Raw genomic sequence first — 17,604 nt, 5'->3', positions numbered from 1 at the left:
CACGAAAGTGCGCAGTCCGCCTAAATAGCGCCGTTGTTTCTCGTCGTTATGCACGCGCGAAGTTAATAGAACCGCGCGCGAACAGCCTGATGTGCAACCGCGCAGATGATGATCTTCGCCTCGGAGTAGGGGAGCGTGTATTATTGCGGGTATGTATACCTAGGCGATAGACAGCGAGATGGTAGTCTGTGGAGAAGCCGGTCTCTCTCCTCTCCACTCTGATATCCAGTGTATAACACCGTACAGAGCTTTTGCGTTTATTTTCGGGAAAATTCTCTTTTAGAATAACTTCAACGTAAAGCAGCGGTGCTCGCCGGCTTTTTCCTCGAAATTCGTCTTAATCTCTCTCTCTCTCTCTCTCTCTCTCTCTCTCTCTCTCTCTCTCTCTCTCTCTCTCTCTCTCTTTTCGCCGACATACATAGTTTTATCTTTTTACAATTTTTGCGCTGATAATATACGTCCGCTGATAAACGGTGCGCTTCGCTATAAGTTATTGGCTCTCAGTATATATGTGTTAATAGGAAAAAGCCGCGGCGAATTGTGCACGAACGCGAGCTTTTATATGGCAATAATAAAAAAGTGTAAGGGGGCAATAAGAGGCTCGCGCGAGTTTGTGAATGATTTCTAAACAGATCCGATAGATCGACTCTACGCTGTGCGCGCATCGTCAGCTTCTTCGTGGAGATCTGTCGCGGACAAACGGCTCGTGCGAGTGTGGATCAGTGTAATATAGATCGAGCACGTGCCTCGAACGGACGCATGGACTCGGATATCAATTGTCAGCATCAGACGACGAGGATGAATTCGAGCATCATACTTTTAACGCAGGTAATTTGCATGATGTGTGCGTGTGTGTGCTCTCGTTAGTTATCTCGATCGTCGTCGGATTAGTTTTATTAATGGACAATAAGCGGCGGTGATGATTCGACGAGTCGCGCGCGTGTATAACATTAACATTGCGAGTGTGTAAAAAAAATGATAGGAAATTGCTTAATTTTCTCCTCTTTTATAACCAGAGCTGGAGAATACGTAATAAGGACGTGATCGTTGCCGGCGTTGCGTTCGAGCTTTAGATATGCATGCGGGAGATAAAATTGCAGATGATGAAAAAATTACACTCTATCGCCGCGAATATAAGAAATTATCCGCCAGCTAATCGAAGGACACCTCGCGAGCTCTATATAGGTACGTTATGAGATCGGATATCGAGTGCAACGGCCGATTATTTTTCTTTCATTTTCTCGCGCTTTTTTCTCCTCTTATAGTATAGTGTATTATAGTGGCTTCATATTTTTAAATTCAGTCACGACGCGTCACGAGTGTGCGCTCTCCTTTGAATACAATTGAGCCGCTCTCGCAGCGCGAGTTATATGCGGCTATTAACGCTTCGACAACGATATATACTCTATATACGATCTCGTGTATTTTTAACTCGCGCGCGCCTGATGCATCAGCTGTTTACATTGTCGCGGCTGCAGTGATTATATACTCACTTCCTCTGCACTATATAATTATTTGCAACTGCATAGATGGATTGTTATTGATTCTAATGTGTACTGCACTCATTCTAAAAACCAAATCATACGCATTATTGCTGCGCGGTATGTAAACTGCGGCGCAAAACATCTGTTTTTTGCCAACTGCAATAACGATCTCTTTTACGATCGCGTATATAATACCTATAGATATGTAATTTAGTGCCAATTGCGTTAGTCTATACAGCCCCGCAGACGAACTAAAATTTGCATACAACTATATATAATAACACACAATCTCTATTGCAACACGGTCGCGCGCGCGCGCGGCTATGTTAATACTCGCCGTCGACAGTTCTTTTTCCGCTGCTGCAGAGAGCGCATATATTTTGTCAGTTACAATCTCCGTACGCGCATCCGTTGATACATCACTCAGCGTAATCGAAATCCTCTTTCGAAGGGAGTCGGCGAAAAGAAGAGGGACGTTCGGATAGTCCAGTATATACATATATATATATATATATATACACACACTAACACTCGCGCATACCATTACTAGGTCTAGAGGAACCAGCGGCTAGTTATGATTATGTAAGTTCGCTCTCGTGCGTCCGGCTTGCGCGAGACGAAAAGGAAAGCACACATCGCGCAGTAGACCGTGCGAGGAGTGTGAGAGAGAAAAAAGTGGGGAAGAGGAGGAGGAGGAGGAGGTACTCCGCGGGTTTCTCGCCGTCTATGCGAGCAGAGCGCTCGCAGATAAGCTACTTCGGCCGAGCCGCAAGTATCTAAGTACCTATACAATAATAGTATAGTAGTGTGCACGTTACCGCTGCGGAGCACGCGCGTCTCGGCTGATGTGCTGCTGCTGATGCTCTGCTGCTGTCAAAAGGCGCGCGCGAGTCGGAGTGTGTGCGTGAACGATATATATAATATAGACGAGGAGGTACTGCCTATATATATATATATATATATATATATATATATATATATATATATATATATATATAAGCTGCAGGCTGCAGAGGAGCTGCTGATTTTCGCGAAAGACCGCAGCGTGTTGTCGTCGTTATAAAGGGCCCGCATTAGCCCGTGCGCACCGGGAGAGCACGTCATGGTGTGAATGAGATTCTGCGCGTCGTAATCCGTGCGTGACAATTAGTCAGACGTTCGCTTTCTTCGCCGTGAGATACATCCTGCGTTTGTTCGAAGCTGCTGCAAGCGTTGGAGCACCAGGAGGCGGCTGTGAGTCAGGTGCTACTGTCGACCGCGACTGATCTCAACTCCTTCCTACTGAGCACCTCCAAGTGTGTCATCCTCGTTGGGGCCGTCATCCTGGTGAGGAGGATGTCTGCGAACCTGCTTGCCGATGTAGATCCCTTCAGCGAGACACCACTTGATATAGATGTCACTCACACAGGTATGTGTACCTACTGTTGTGTTGATGGTAGGCTGATGGCACCACTGCGATTGTTTGCTTCAATTAGAGCTTCGATCTCTTGCTTTCTGGCACTGCGCATCCATGATTTCACATGCGATGATGTCATGCACTGGCTAACAATGCAGCCTGCTGCATCTCATGAATCAGTCGGTTATATGCATCTACTTTGAAATTGAAATTCTTGGCAGGCTTTGATAAACACTTAGTTATGCCTTTATGACAGGTGGCCTGTGATATTTTTCTTTCTTTTTTTTGAGGATGTACTGTTCAGTCAACTCTGCTGAAGATAACTTCTTTGTTCGTCTTTGCTAACTTGAAAATTACTCTTTTTATATAATACTTTTTTATGCAGAAAATTGATGTATATGTTCATTATTGATACTGGTTTTCATCATTAAATTCATAATAAGCAAGAAAATGAAGATTGCACATTTCTCTTCCAATGGCGATCATACATTTTTCATCTAATTCCTCTATAAAATGTTAAATTTAAAAAAAGTTAATGTATTTTTCATCAACAGACTGCAACTTGAAAGCTGTCGTGCTCGAAGATGAGGATGAAGAAGACAAAAAAGAATTACCAAAGCAATTGCCATACGCAGAACCACTAACACCCAATGAAGTTCGATGGTTGTACAAAGATGACGTTAATAAGAGATGGATGGAATTTTGTGGATATGATAGTTTGAGAATTGAAAACGCTTGGAGAAAAAGACAAAATGCCACCAATGAAAATGGAAACAGCAATGATTCTGTGAACACTGAACGAGTAATAGTTAGAGGAGGAATGTACGATGTTGAGCTGGAAAATATGAAGTGTCTTTCCATATATTGGCCAGGTAACTTAATACCATTAACTAATCAAATTAAGTATAAACTCAAGTAATTTGCAAATTCGTGTCTATTTTAAAAAATATATGCAAGATTTGTAATAACTGTATATATGATTGTTAAGCAATAGCAAATCTTTTTCCTTGTTTGTAAATGCTGTTGAAGGAAAAATTAGTTATACTGATAATGTAATGAGTCAAGTATAGACAATGTCACATATCTCGGAAGTTTTATATAATCTTATCGCAAGTCGTCTTGAAGAGTAGATAAAAAATAATGATAGCAAAACTGTACTAGTTTCAAACAGCTTTACTTTCACTTTTATTTTATTTTTTTTTTTTCTAATGAGTTTGATAAAAACTTCATACTTTCATTAAATGATAAATTCCTTTGAAAATTGGCATGTTCATTCAGATTCTATGATTGCTTGATCCAAGTTCGTGATCTGAGATATGCAACTACAGGCAGTCACATGATTCATTGTATTGCTTCTGTACTATCTTTTTAGCAAAGATTGGTTTGTCCTTGAGTTTATTACAGTTAATTTCCTTTAGAGCATTTGACTTTGAATGTTAACAATATGGAAAGAATACATTATTAACAATTTTACATTTGCTTTCTTATCAATTTTGTACAAGTTATTACAACAGTACAAGTTATAAATATATAGAGAACCTTTTATACTTTTGCAATAAATAAAAATAAAAATCACAAAATTTGAAAATTTAATTATGAGAAATACAAAATTTATTTCTAATCTGCAGGAGAAGAATGGGAAATAATGAGAGGTACATGGTTTTATGATGGAACTTGGATACCACTAGAATTGGAGTATTCTGAAGTAATAGAAGAAGCTCATTTACGAATGTTTCAAAAACAAACTCTCACACAATCGAGTTCTACGCCAGAATTTGGAACACCATCACATTCATACAAAGGTATAAATTGCTTCTTATGAACTGTACAAAACATTTTTCTTTTGTTTTCATCGGACACTAATCATATTCCAATAATTTTTTTAGTACTCCATACTGAGCACTTTACCCAATATCACATTGATTGGCATGCAATAAATGATGTTGTGCTTTATAGTGAATATACACCTAGTAAATTAATGCGTAGTGTTACATCGAAATTCGGGTTCACTAAAAGTAAGTTCAACAAAAATAACAATACAGATATATTAGCAATGAAAATCGTTCTATGAGAAGTTCATACTTGTGATTTTATATTATTTATGTTGAAATTTAACTAATCAATTCATCTTTTAGCTACGGGTTATAGACTTGCAAGAGGATATAAAGAACCTGCCACAATGGAAGACAAGCCAAATGACATTGATCACTTAGTATTTGTAGTTCATGGAATTGGTCAAAAAAGAGATACGGGCAAAATAATTCGCAATACTTCTTTGTTAGTATTTCTCAACTTGTTTTAACTTTAAATATTTCTAAAACATGATAGTTATTTTTTTAAAACCGTGAAATCACATTTGAAGAAAATTAAATACAATTGTTAATTATATAATTTATTAAATATAGGTTTAGAGAATGTGTGGAAAGGATGAAACAAAAATATTTTCCAAATTCCACTCATCGAGTTGAATTTTTTCCTGTTGAATGGAGGTCTTTATTGAAACTTGATGGAGGTAAGGCTTCAATAAAATCCAATGTGCATGCAACATAAACACTTACGAGATGATTCAATTTCAGATATCGTGGATGCAATAACTCCATATAGTGTTTTAAGTATTCGACACCTCCTAAATACTTCTGCAATGGATATTCTTTACTATACAAGTCCTTTGTATGGTGGTGAAGTTCGAGCTGGTCTTCAGAAAGAACTGAATAGATTGTATGAAAAATTTACTAGTCGACATCCTGGGTGGAAGGGAAAAGTTTCGGTTCTAGCTCATTCACTTGGCTGTGTTATTGTTTACGACATTGTCACTGGGTGGGTAGGCTTTGAAACTCGTCCTCCTGGTTCACTCGAGCGTTCGTCTGAAGGTTTACAGTTTCCTGTGAGTATTTAAATATTTTTAATACCTTGAGTAATTACAATTTCTAAAAATCATATTTTTACATATATTTTTGTTAATATATTTTTTTATTTATAGATTGAGAATTTATTTTGTTTGGGTTCTCCATTATCGGTATTTTTAGCTTTACGTACACGTACACCGTCCAATAGATTAGATTTGATGCCAGAATATTTGTGTAACAGATTTTATAACATATTTCATTGGTCAGACCCAGTTGCATATAGAATGGAACCTTTATTAGAGAGAGGATACAGTAAAATAGAACCGATTCTCATCCCTCCACATGGTGGAATAGATAGCCAGCCAGTTGATCCACCTCAGCCTCAGCCAATGAGTAATGGTGATCAAAGTAATCCTCAATCAGGTAGTTATAAGTCAATTACTAAAAATATTTCTTTATACTTTCTGAAATTAGACATTACCAAAATTTGTTTTTTGCTTTAGACACTGATGAAAAAGATGATAGCAGTCCAGTTGATACACCAAATAGAAATGCAGATAGAGGGTGGAGTTTGTGGGGTTTAGTGAGAGCTGGATGGAATGCAAAAGAGGGTACTTCTCCTACTCCTGATAATCCACCTATTCAACCAGATCAAGGTAAATGAAAATTTGAATCAGAAGATTTTTGTGAGAATACAATTTAATTTTTGGTCACACCTTCATATATGTTTTATACTGAATTTTCAGAATTAAGTCAACGTTTGGACTATGTATTACAAGCTGTTGGAATAGGTCGGAATTATTTGTACAGTGTGACAGCTCACACTGCATATTGGACTAATTGCGATGTGGCGTATTTCGTATTGACAAGAATATTTCCAACATTAGAGACGTGATGTTGGGATATGATTAGTTGCGAATCGTATCAAGCTGCTCTGGAGTTAACTAGTCTAATAAAGGCCTTATAGGCCTGAGCTTGGAAACAGGCCTGCCACCAAAACAAATCTGTGATAATGTAAAAACGATACAATAATATGACGAATTCGACGATAGGCTAATTGTTTTATATAGTTTACATAAAAAAGTAAAATTGTATCCGTGAGAATTTTTTGCCATTTACGGCTTTTACACTAACATCTTATCTTCTACTAGAAATATATAAGTACGAATTCGACTTTGAAATGATTTGGCAGATGCCTCTTGCCTTATTAAAAGAATTTATAAATGTTAATCATACGTTCTATAGTTATCTAGCCTAAATTATTTCAAGTTATCTGTAAATATTTTATATTTATCCAAACGGTGCTCCGATTCGTCAAACAAAGGTCATGAATTCAAGCAAATATAATGTTAGTTACATTTTTTTTAAATATTCAGCCAAGAATTATTTATTGTAGAACGATTAAATATTAGCACAACCATAAATATCAATTGTATAAATGTAGAGATATCAATGAAATTACAGTTTAGTGACTGATACTTTAATTAATTTAATGCCACTTTTATATTCTTGTAATAATTAAATTATTCTACGTAAGTTACAAGAAACTGATGAGACTTTAATATACTTTATCATATCCATACATAATCACGAAATGTTTTGGAAGTTCTTAAGAGAGATAATATTGTAATTGCTTGATACATACATTGTTTTATTTTAAAGAATTTTCTTTGCTCACGTATTGATAGATGATTTCAAAGGGAATTATATTATTCCAACAATAATATTAAAAACAATCATTTTGAGACTATAAAATGTATCGGTTATAAAATAATAGAAAAATCATATTCATTATAGTAGGAATTTTCGTAAAGCAAAAACTATCCATTTTTTTCTCTACGACTCTTGTAAATAGTGTAAGTCTACCACTCTTTATCCTATCAAAGTGGCCATTTATACGAAGTTGTTGAACACCAAGTTATTATTAACGTTTTAACAATGTTTGATACTTTTGCGAGTAAATGAAGTGTTTAAATTTTGTTGTATAATTGAGAAGTTATGAATGATAATCTGTGATCCTATGAACGATTATAAAAATAGAGTGCTGATGATGTAGAATAAACAGAACCAACAGTAGCAATCAATTATAATACATTATTGCAAAAGTAACAAAATTATTGACGCAAAATAATATTTTTTTGAACTTGAATATCTATGTATTTATTTATTCATTTATATAAATTTAAAAAAAACTTTAATCCTTGGGATAGTTACTAAACATAACTATAAAAAATTCAATGAAAGCATTAAAATAAAATTAAATATTTTGAAACGAATATTACCTAAATTAACTGTAACATCAAAAAAGAATATTATAAACAAAAATTATTCGGATTTTTCCAGTCGAAGATTTATATCCCACACGCGTTAAATAGATTAATAAACGTTGCGGAAAAGTTAAACAGGCCAGGAACCATCTGTAAAGTCGAACATGCAGGTTCTTCATTGTTTGAACATTCGAACAGCGCATGCGCGTTGAGTTCTCGAAGGACTTCAGTCTTCGATATTGTGCGCCTACCCTATACTCCGTGTCCGTCAGCCGTCTCTGTTGCTAAGCGAACGGTCAGGTCAGTACCCGGAGGCCGGAAGGCCGCAATCCTGTATTCTTTGTTGGGACTTCGTAGAGAGAAGTCGTGTTGCTTTCCTGTGTTTTATTTACGTCATTAAAGCTTCTTTGTTAATAATTATTTAGTAGTACATCTTTAATTTCAACTGGTAAGTGCTTTAATTATCTATAAATTCTGATATGCTTTGCGAAATCTACGCGGTTTAACGTCTAAATAGGAAATACGAAATTGTGCGTCGTTAGCTTCCACCATTTTGAAAGATGCCACAAACATCATTGATAATATTATTGCGTTTTAACTTACCTTGTGGATTAAAAATACGTTTCTAATTGCATATTTATGTGTCAGTTACCGAAATAAGTAATAATAACCTTAAATTTAAAACCATTTACCGTTAAGAGTGAAATACGTTCGGTTGCGACGCCCCAAGTCGGCCATGATGCTGCTAGATGACTGTTAATTATTCACCTTGAATTTTGCGTTTATTCCCTTGACAATAACAACGAACAATCAATTTTTAATCTTTCGGAAAACTTCATCAAAATTTTTGTTTAATTTTACGCATAAGCCAAGACCTCAAACCATTACTTATACTCAAAAAAAAAAAAAACGGGAAAAAAATATTTTACTGCCACATCTGATACTGAAAGTAAGATTTGAACATTAATGCCCATTAAGTCAACAATTTAAGAGTAAAAACAACAACTGAAAAAGTTTCTTTTTGTTCTTAAACAAAGGCTTGCATTAAGTCGAAGAACAGAAATAGATTCCATTAGTATTTTTCAAAACACAATCTTTGTGTATTGTCTTAAGAATGATAAACTGATTTAAATGTTTATTTCAGCTTCAAGATGCAGATCTTTGTGAAAACCTTGACTGGCAAAACCATCACTCTGGAAGTGGAGGCCTCAGACACCATTGAAAATGTCAAAGCTAAAATCCAGGACAAAGAGGGAATTCCTCCAGATCAGCAGCGTCTTATCTTTGCTGGTAAACAATTAGAAGATGGACGTACTCTTTCTGACTACAATATTCAGAAGGAGTCAACTCTTCACTTGGTCCTGCGTCTAAGAGGAGGAATGCAAATCTTTGTCAAGACTTTGACTGGAAAGACCATCACCTTGGAGGTCGAAGCTTCAGACACAATTGAAAATGTCAAGGCCAAAATCCAGGACAAAGAGGGTATCCCTCCAGACCAGCAGCGTCTGATTTTTGCTGGCAAGCAGCTTGAAGATGGACGTACTCTTTCTGACTACAATATTCAGAAGGAGTCAACTCTTCACTTGGTCCTGCGTCTAAGAGGAGGAATGCAAATCTTTGTCAAGACTTTGACTGGAAAGACCATCACCTTGGAGGTCGAAGCTTCAGATACAATTGAAAATGTCAAGGCCAAAATCCAGGACAAAGAGGGTATCCCTCCAGACCAGCAGCGTCTGATTTTTGCTGGCAAGCAGCTTGAAGACGGAAGAACTCTTTCTGATTACAACATTCAGAAAGAATCAACGCTCCATCTTGTTCTCCGACTTCGTGGAGGCATGCAAATTTTTGTAAAGACTCTGACTGGTAAAACCATCACTCTGGAGGTTGAAGCATCAGATACCATTGAAAATGTTAAAGCCAAAATCCAAGACAAAGAAGGTATCCCACCAGATCAACAGCGTCTGATTTTCGCAGGAAAGCAACTGGAAGATGGAAGAACACTATCAGATTACAATATCCAAAAAGAATCAACTCTCCATCTTGTTCTTCGTCTTCGAGGAGGCATGCAAATTTTTGTCAAAACTTTGACTGGAAAGACCATTACTTTGGAAGTAGAGGCTTCTGATACTATCGAAAATGTCAAAGCCAAGATTCAAGACAAAGAAGGCATCCCTCCTGACCAACAACGTCTCATATTTGCTGGTAAACAACTGGAAGATGGCAGAACCCTGTCTGATTACAACATCCAAAAAGAATCAACACTCCATCTTGTTCTTCGTCTTCGAGGTGGAATGCAAATTTTCGTCAAAACTCTGACTGGTAAGACCATTACTCTGGAAGTAGAGGCCTCCGACACCATTGAAAATGTTAAAGCCAAAATTCAGGACAAAGAAGGAATTCCTCCAGACCAGCAGCGTCTTATCTTTGCTGGTAAACAATTAGAAGACGGGCGTACACTTTCTGACTACAACATTCAGAAGGAGTCAACTCTTCATCTCGTTCTCCGTCTTCGAGGTGGAATGCAGATTTTTGTCAAAACCTTAACTGGTAAAACCATAACCTTAGAAGTCGAAGCTTCCGACACTATCGAAAACGTCAAGGCTAAAATTCAGGATAAGGAAGGCATCCCACCAGACCAGCAGCGTCTCATCTTTGCCGGTAAACAGCTGGAGGATGGAAGGACCCTTTCAGACTACAACATTCAAAAAGAGTCCACGCTCCATCTGGTACTTCGTCTGAGAGGAGGCATGCAGATTTTCGTCAAAACCTTAACCGGTAAAACCATCACCTTAGAAGTTGAAGCTTCCGACACTATCGAAAACGTCAAGGCTAAAATTCAGGATAAGGAAGGCATCCCACCAGACCAGCAGCGTCTCATCTTTGCCGGTAAACAGCTGGAGGATGGAAGGACCCTTTCAGACTACAACATTCAAAAAGAGTCCACGCTTCATCTGGTCTTGCGTCTTCGCGGAGGAATGGCTTAAGTCGAAACACCAATCACCAGTAGTAAATCGATAGTACTGATAGCATTAAGATTATTTTTTATTTTGATTTATGCTGGTGTTTTTTATTAGACTGATTTGCAATTGAAAAAGTATTGGAATTATTCATTAACATTCACAACTAAGTTCTTCAGCTTTTATAAGTCTTGGCTTTAAAAACTTCAAACAAAATAAATGTAACTTATAATCTACAATAAATAAATGTTGTGAACCATAAATGGCTTTGATTATTTACAAATTTTCTCACAGCAGTTTTCTTACAAATATCGCAATATAAAAATATAAATAATCTTACAAATAAATTCTCTAAGTCTTTAAATTAGTTTCTTATTTTCTGCACTGGACCTGAAAGGAAAATAATAAAAAATTCCTTATTTTAGGGTCTCAATAATTGTATGAAATATGAGTTACTGTTTCCTACTCACCTATAAAACTTAATAAAACTGGCAAAAATATGAGGCCATGCGCTGCGCCAAGTAATACTATTCCTAAGTACATTCTAAAGTAAAAAACGGTAAATATTTGCGTTTTAGCAAAACCCAGTACTGCAATACCGACGAACTTTGTTAATGTAATACCGGAAAAGACCTAGAAAACGTTTCATGTTTAACATTATTCTGTACATTATCATAAATTGAATTCAATTCATAAAGAAACTCTAACTTACCGAACTTCCTACTCGGGACAAAGCCTCGGCGGCCTTTTTCTCCCTGGTCTTCTTGGTAGATACCAAATAAGCGTGCACGATGTGACTACAAAACTCGACTGAAATTCCTGTTGCCTACAAAATTAAAAGTTTGTATCAATCATACATATAAGAATTAATTAATTTGCAATTTAAAATACTGAATCGATTCTTACCATGACTAGATTTACCAGAGAAACTCCATTGAGCGAGATACCCACCCAGTACATCAGTCCGCATAGATCGACAGTTATCATGAAAACCGTCAGCAGAACTATAATGGCCGAGAAGAATGAAAATCCAGTCAGCAAGAACGTAGCAAAGAAAATAGTTACGAGCGAAAGTCCTATTGAAGTCAATGCTACCGATTGAATAGTCAGGTACTGTTCGTAAAACACGTAAAATACACTGAAAAATACAGAAACAATCATTAAAGTACAAACAAATAATATCTATTTTATTTTTTCACTGTAGAAAGAAAAATGATACCTGTAAGGAAATACTGTAATTTTTTCTGTCGTCAAATTGGCATTGTTGAGCATATCAGATATGCCATCCGCTACCAGTCTCGCGCTTCGCAGAGCTTCGTACCAATCAGATTGCAATTTCAATGGAGTGTGATATGTCATGAAATACGAATCTCCAACATCTGTGAGTCCGTAGTTATCGTAATAATAGTTAATACCCTGCAGATCGATTGCATAATTAATAAATTGAAAAATTGAGTCACACTAATCATAATCAAAAGCAGGACACCGTAGTTAAATGAAAACTCACATCCAAATAAGTTGATCGACCTGCTTTAGCGCACGTTGGATCTGGCACATCGGTCAGGAAAAATGGAATGTACTTTCTGAAGTCCTTCGTAGACGGCCGCAAATCGTATGTCTCGTCGCGAGCGATAGCACACTTTTCACACGAACCTTCGTAGTGCATTCGAAATAATAAATGTATTTTTTGAATGTTAAAAAAATTGTACTTTCTCGATTTGCATACCTTTGTCATGAGGGCAAAAAGTTCCGTTTTCCGAGAAGTACTTGCAACAGCTGTCGATGGTAGTCCAGTCGTAGTAGTCGTCGATCCACGAGGAAGCCGGTTGCGCTATGTACGTTCTGTGAGAGCAAACGTTCCATTGTTTAATTACAAAAATTTACCATGTATTTTAGGATTTTCTCAAAGTACAGATACTCACTCGGACGATCGATTCGCTGCGGAGAAAATTTGCAAGTAGAGAGAATCATCGTTGCTACCCGAAGCCCCGCTGATTGCATTTTGAACTTTGATGTCGCTGTAGTTCAGTCCTTTCGACACTACAAAGTACGTCGGTGGTCCCATCGACAGTAAATCTTGCATAAACTGTTGAATTTGGATATTTCTTAATTTAGTATCTCATTATATTTAGTTCAAAATGATGCTTCATAAGTTTTACCTCGAAGTACTTGAATACGTAAGAATCGTAAGGCATGGATAGTTTTTGATCGAGACCTATCTCTATTTCGGGCACGATGACTGCGTGTATAATCAAAGCAGCAATGAAAATCACCATTACTAAGAATCGCACTGGTTTCGTCATTAGAAACGGTGTGTACACTTTTTCGAAAAATAGATTTATCACACCCTGGTCGTAAGTGTTCTTCGACGGCTCCTTCTTTATCGCGAAACAGCAGAGACAATCGATACGATTTTGCTAAAAAAAGAAACACAAAAGTTAAATCCATAATACGCGCAGAGGATATTTTTATCGAATCTAATATCACTATTACGTTACCTCCTGGCGCGCAGCATCCAAAGATAGTAGACTAACGAAAGCAGAGATTTGAAGGAAAAAGTTTAGGCATATCGATAAGGCAGCGAACTTGGCAAATGTATTAACAGCCGGCATATCCGATAGAGTACCTGTCGGACAGAGAAATCCACTCGACGTGTAATTATTCATTTATTTGCAAGGTTTACGAGTGAAGTAAATTGTTAATTACCGATGGAAAAGCAAAGAACCTCAGACGTGCTCGTAAGCAAAAGCGAAGGACCGACTGAACCGACGATTCTTCCCACGTGCTCTGGTATCGACTCGCCCTCTCTTCGGGGGTGTCTTTGATGTGCTCTGACTAGTATAAATATGTTATCGACTCCTATAGCCAATACCAAAAATGGAATTACCTAGTTTAGCAAATTATGAATTAAACGTTTGATAATTACACACCTCTTTCTTAATTACCGCATTGAATCATAAAAAGTACGACGACTTACTTCTACTGTAAGTAGTGACGTGGGCACGCCCAGGTATCCATAAATTCCCACGGCACAACTTACTGATAAAACGACTACTATTATTCCACCGATGCTCAGAAAAATTTTGCTCGATACCTGTGTGAAAATAAGGAAGAAATTTCATTGATTTGTAAAAAAAAAACAGAAGATGCTTTCAAAATTCTTCTTACGAAACAATAGCAAGATAGTTTGTATTCTCCAAGAGCTAGTGCTATGTAGATAAACATCAAGGCGTAGCTTATGATCATCGTAATAGCTTCAGCCCTTGACGATCTTTCCAGCTCGTCTTCGATCGACCTCTCGGTGGAGTAAGCCACGTCCATGAACTGAGGACGTTCGTGCTCGTCCCAGTATTTCATAAACTCGATAAATCTAGTTGAAATTATAAACCACGATTATCGCACGCGCAGTATATTAACTTTTTATGAAAATCCGCTCAATGCACTCACCGGAGTTCCCACTTTTTAGCCAGTTCCAACTGCTCCTTCTCCGAGTTATGCGGAGATTTGACTAGAAACGTTAAAATTAATCCGGTCGATCTGACGTAGTCCCCGCCCTCGTAGCGGCTGGTTTTACCATCCTCTAAAAAGCCACCAACCGCAATGGCAGGTATGATGGGACCCTTGTAAGGCGCCAGACAGTTGACGTCGTAAGGAGCACTAAAAATCATTGTTTTTTATCAATGGTTCAATTACGTACTGTAGATCAGTGTGTGGTATGTAAAACGATTCACATACTCTAAGCAGCCGAACAAAGTTTTCCAATAGCTCTCCTGCTCTAATTTCTTAGGCTCGTTCTGAAAGTAGCCCCAAACACTTTGAACTGTGCAGTAGGAAAGCGTCATCGGTCCGGAAAAATCGTTTTTCACAGGCGCGTAGCAAATCCTCTCCAAGCCCTCTCCGTCTTCTTGGCCAAGCTGTTCCGATAATGTTACGATAAATGTATATAGGCAACGAAAAATTGTTTACTGTTTTTATGTTCTTATCTACCTGCATCACTTTTTCCTGCAAGTCGAGAACAGCAAGCATAAACTCTTTCCGGAAAACGGGACCAAACTCGTACGTTACGTTGTCGATATCGTTGTATACCTGTTGATGAGAAATCGTTACATCATTGTCATCAAAATAAAAGCAAAGGGAATTTTTTTCTGGATGATAAGAAGGTGATCTTTGATCGGTTTTGGAAAAAGATATCGCGTCTCTATGCCCATAAAAGACACGATGACACTTGCAACGATCTGGATCGAGATTGTCCGAAACTACTCAACCGTCATTCAATGCGTGACGGAATACTATCAACAATCGCACACACAACATTAGATTTTCGAAACTTTCAACTCAACGTTTATTTACGTTGTCACTTATCGAAATCCTCTGCAGAAAAAAAAGAAATCGGCATCGAAATCGTGATTCTGCAGCCTGACGCGAACAAACAAATCTCCTCGATCTCATATCATCACAATTGTTACGATTGTTACAACAACACACCTTATCAAGTCCCACCGACTTGATAAATATCTGCTCAGTCCGGTAGAAAGGCTGAAAGTGTTCGTCGAAGAAATTCTTCTCGATTCTCGCTCGGCTACTTGGCGCCGACCAGATTTCGATCGGGTTCGATGTGACGATGAGTCTTGACGATCCGAAGCTCAACGCGACGATTACGTTGCTGATGATGGCCAAGGAGCTGACCGGATGCTTGGCGAAAAATGTGCCGACGACCAAGAACCAGCTGTGCAGAAACTGATGAAAGGTCTCACCGCAGGTTCCGGGCTTCTCGAGCTTTTCCAAGCTCGTGTTGCTGTCGGAACTGGTCATCTCCAAGTCGTCCACTGAAAGGTATAGATGGTGGCGGTTTCTGCTCGATTAGTATGCTAAGTACATAAAGCGGACGTTAATCGTCGGATAAACTTACTGCGTTTCGATCTGGAGCTGCTTCGATTGCATAGGCAGAAGCCGACGGTGAAGACAGCGCTGACGAGGAGTATGACGAATCCCGAGATGACGCCGTAGCCGCTCCAACCGAAGATCTCGAAGTACTCGTAATCGAAGTGGATATCACTGGGCTTACAAGCTACGGGACAGTCGACGCAACTGCAGGCCAGGGATTTCTCGTCGTAGGGCTCGTTGCAAGGCTTCGTCGGAGGCTTCAGTGGCTCTGTTATGAACTCGGACTCGAGCTCTTCCACTTTGAAGGCGTAGTTCATTTTGAAAGGCACGAAAGGCATCGCCTCGTCGTCTCCCATCAAGTCGAACCATCTGATAATTTACCACGACGTTTATTATACTATTGTGTCATTACAATTGTGTCATTACATTCATGGTGAACGCACCGTCTAGGGTTGCACTTCTTGGCGCCCTTACACGCCATGTCCATGGTTAGAGTACCGCTGGTGGGGTTGACGATGTTCTTGCAGGACTCGTAAGTTGCGTTGGCGTAAGCTTCGTCGAGGAATATCTGGGAGTCAACGAAACTTTAAGAATCTTCGCGTGCATGATCAAGTACAACGACGGCAAACATTTTTGACTAAAACCTCGATAGACTCGATCCAGTTGTCGTTGACGATCTTGGTGGCGTTCATGAATCGGCTCTGATCGGCGGCGCAGGTGAAATCGCAAATGGAGCGAAAGAGGTTTCTCAAGCACGTGGAGCATCTGCCAAAAACTTGCTCTGCCATGTTCATGTTGTCGGCCATCGTCGAGATTTGCTCGGCATCGCAGCAGGTCGGCGGATCGTCTACGTGTCAGCGCGAAGAAATTTTATTATAAAATCCCTGTATCGATTTGAGTCGCGTAACCGATTTCCGTACCTGTCTTCTCGTAGAAGTGGGGACATCTCTTTCGGAAAATCGCTTTCGCGGCTTCATCGTCGATCGGCTGGGCAGAAGTCTCGTCCAAGCAGTTGCGCACTCGGTTGTTCTCGGAGAAACCGCACTGTCCGTACCAAACGCAAGTGTAATCGTCGCCGCGAACTCGTTCGGCCCAAATTGCCAGTAGCAAGACCGCTAAGAGAGCCTTACTCTTCATCCTGAAAAACTGCAGTATAACGAACGGGAGAAGCTTATTTACGAAACGCAAAGCAAATGCCAAATTTTGGTAGAGAATACGTCTCGAACATTTATCCGAAGAAAAAAATCGTTAAACTCCACGATCGAGCATATTGGCCGGCAATCTGCCTCGTACTGAGCGATGCGATTTGGTCAAAATTAATAGAGCCCGTCGAGTTTGCGCTTATCAGGCAGGTAGACAAGAGTTCCTTATCGCGCAGGTGCGCCTCGCGATCGGCTTCTTCAGGATTCTATATAAACGACTCGTTTCGTTCCCTCTTGCTTATAGATCTCGTGTGGTCATTCACTTTTTTTTACTTCGTTATTTTCGTAATCCTACCGACTCACGTGATTACGGCTTGATTGAAAAGTCGTTGTCTAGACGCGCATTATCAGCTCGGCTGACAATAATACACCCGCAATTGTAGAGGAAAAAAAAGTATGTATGAGCTGCTGGCGCGCGACATGTTTGTTATCAGTTAGTATGAATTATAGTTGCTGTTCTCAAGTGCATCGCTCTTTTATGGTCAGCTGGTCAAGAAATTAGTATATGTATATTGGGAAAATATATATTGATTATTTAAGATATAAGAGCGTGATTATTTTTTAATCG

The 17,604-nt window shown here is 38.7% G+C and overlaps 3 protein-coding genes and 1 long non-coding RNA gene across 10 annotated transcripts; 2 read left to right on the top strand and 2 right to left on the bottom strand.

Moving 5' to 3' along the window:
• The first annotated feature begins 76 nt into the window (after positions 1-76).
• LOC100680179 (phospholipase DDHD1) lies at positions 77-7,875 on the top strand. 5 transcript variants are annotated; one of them, XM_016988064.3, is made up of 11 exons: positions 77-828; positions 2,685-2,892; positions 3,435-3,752; positions 4,509-4,682; positions 4,767-4,895; positions 5,016-5,157; positions 5,286-5,392; positions 5,457-5,764; positions 5,861-6,149; positions 6,230-6,382; positions 6,473-7,835. In XM_016988064.3, the coding sequence occupies exons 1-11, from the start codon at positions 760-762 to the stop codon at positions 6,619-6,621; spliced, it is 2,046 nt and encodes a 681-aa protein (XP_016843553.1). In that variant the 5' UTR covers positions 77-759; the 3' UTR covers positions 6,622-7,835. The 5 variants fall into 5 exon arrangements, with proteins under 5 accessions (XP_016843553.1, XP_032455870.1, XP_032455869.1 ...); XM_032599979.1 differs by lacking the exon at positions 77-828 and adding an exon at positions 1,834-2,066 and having other exon boundaries at positions 6,473-7,875; XM_032599978.1 differs by lacking the exon at positions 77-828 and adding an exon at positions 2,148-2,418 and having other exon boundaries at positions 2,491-2,892; positions 6,473-7,875.
• On the bottom strand, positions 7,085-8,695 carry LOC116738589. The gene is made up of 2 exons (XR_004344942.1): positions 8,597-8,695; positions 7,085-8,502 (listed from the first exon to the last, which is right to left on the bottom strand). It is a non-coding gene; the product is annotated as an uncharacterized LOC116738589 (long non-coding RNA).
• Positions 8,213-11,314, top strand: LOC100115227 (ubiquitin C-like). 3 transcript variants are annotated; one of them, XM_031928409.2, is made up of 2 exons: positions 8,213-8,293; positions 9,138-11,213. In XM_031928409.2, the coding sequence occupies exon 2, from the start codon at positions 9,145-9,147 to the stop codon at positions 10,975-10,977; it is 1,833 nt and encodes a 610-aa protein (XP_031784269.1). In that variant the 5' UTR covers positions 8,213-8,293; positions 9,138-9,144; the 3' UTR covers positions 10,978-11,213.
• LOC100115267 (NPC intracellular cholesterol transporter 1 homolog 1b) lies at positions 10,753-17,178 on the bottom strand. Its single transcript, XM_016988063.2, has 21 exons — positions 16,755-17,178; positions 16,479-16,681; positions 16,278-16,402; positions 15,860-16,203; positions 15,436-15,776; positions 14,938-15,036; positions 14,686-14,864; positions 14,398-14,607; positions 14,119-14,320; positions 13,928-14,044; positions 13,657-13,837; positions 13,449-13,576; positions 13,110-13,367; positions 12,873-13,036; positions 12,677-12,792; positions 12,458-12,603; positions 12,170-12,366; positions 11,857-12,088; positions 11,663-11,776; positions 11,421-11,583; positions 10,753-11,340 (listed from the first exon to the last, which is right to left on the bottom strand). The coding sequence occupies exons 1-21, from the start codon at positions 16,969-16,971 to the stop codon at positions 11,315-11,317; spliced, it is 3,762 nt and encodes a 1,253-aa protein (XP_016843552.1). The 5' UTR covers positions 16,972-17,178; the 3' UTR covers positions 10,753-11,314.
• Between the last annotated feature and the right edge of the window lie 426 nt (positions 17,179-17,604).

Source organism: Nasonia vitripennis, chromosome 4 (genome assembly GCF_009193385.2).
Source record: "Nasonia vitripennis strain AsymCx chromosome 4, Nvit_psr_1.1, whole genome shotgun sequence".
Classification (NCBI taxonomy): domain Eukaryota; kingdom Metazoa; phylum Arthropoda; class Insecta; order Hymenoptera; family Pteromalidae; genus Nasonia; species Nasonia vitripennis.
Note: the sequence above shows the minus strand (reverse complement) of the source record. Positions and strands in the feature narration are given on the sequence as shown.

Excerpts from the sequence above, each read along its gene's own strand:
- LOC100680179 (XM_032599976.1), top strand. The coding sequence starts at position 2,344 with ATGCTCTGCTGCTGTCAAAAGGCGCGCGCGAGTCGGAGTGTGTGCGTG. Across the intron at positions 4,683-4,766 it reads ACCATCACATTCATACAAAG|TACTCCATACTGAGCACTTT; the intron begins GTATAAATTGCT and ends TAATTTTTTTAG. Across the intron at positions 6,150-6,229 it reads TCAAAGTAATCCTCAATCAG|ACACTGATGAAAAAGATGAT; the intron begins GTAGTTATAAGT and ends TTTTTGCTTTAG.
- LOC100115227 (XM_031928409.2), top strand. The coding sequence starts at position 9,145 with ATGCAGATCTTTGTGAAAACCTTGACTGGCAAAACCATCACTCTGGAA.
- LOC100115267 (XM_016988063.2), bottom strand. The coding sequence starts at position 16,971 with ATGAAGAGTAAGGCTCTCTTAGCGGTCTTGCTACTGGCAATTTGGGCC. Across the intron at positions 15,777-15,859 it reads CAGCTCCAGATCGAAACGCA|TGGACGACTTGGAGATGACC; the intron begins GTAAGTTTATCC and ends TATACCTTTCAG. Across the intron at positions 13,037-13,109 it reads ACGTATTCAAGTACTTCGAG|TTTATGCAAGATTTACTGTC; the intron begins GTAAAACTTATG and ends CAAATTCAACAG.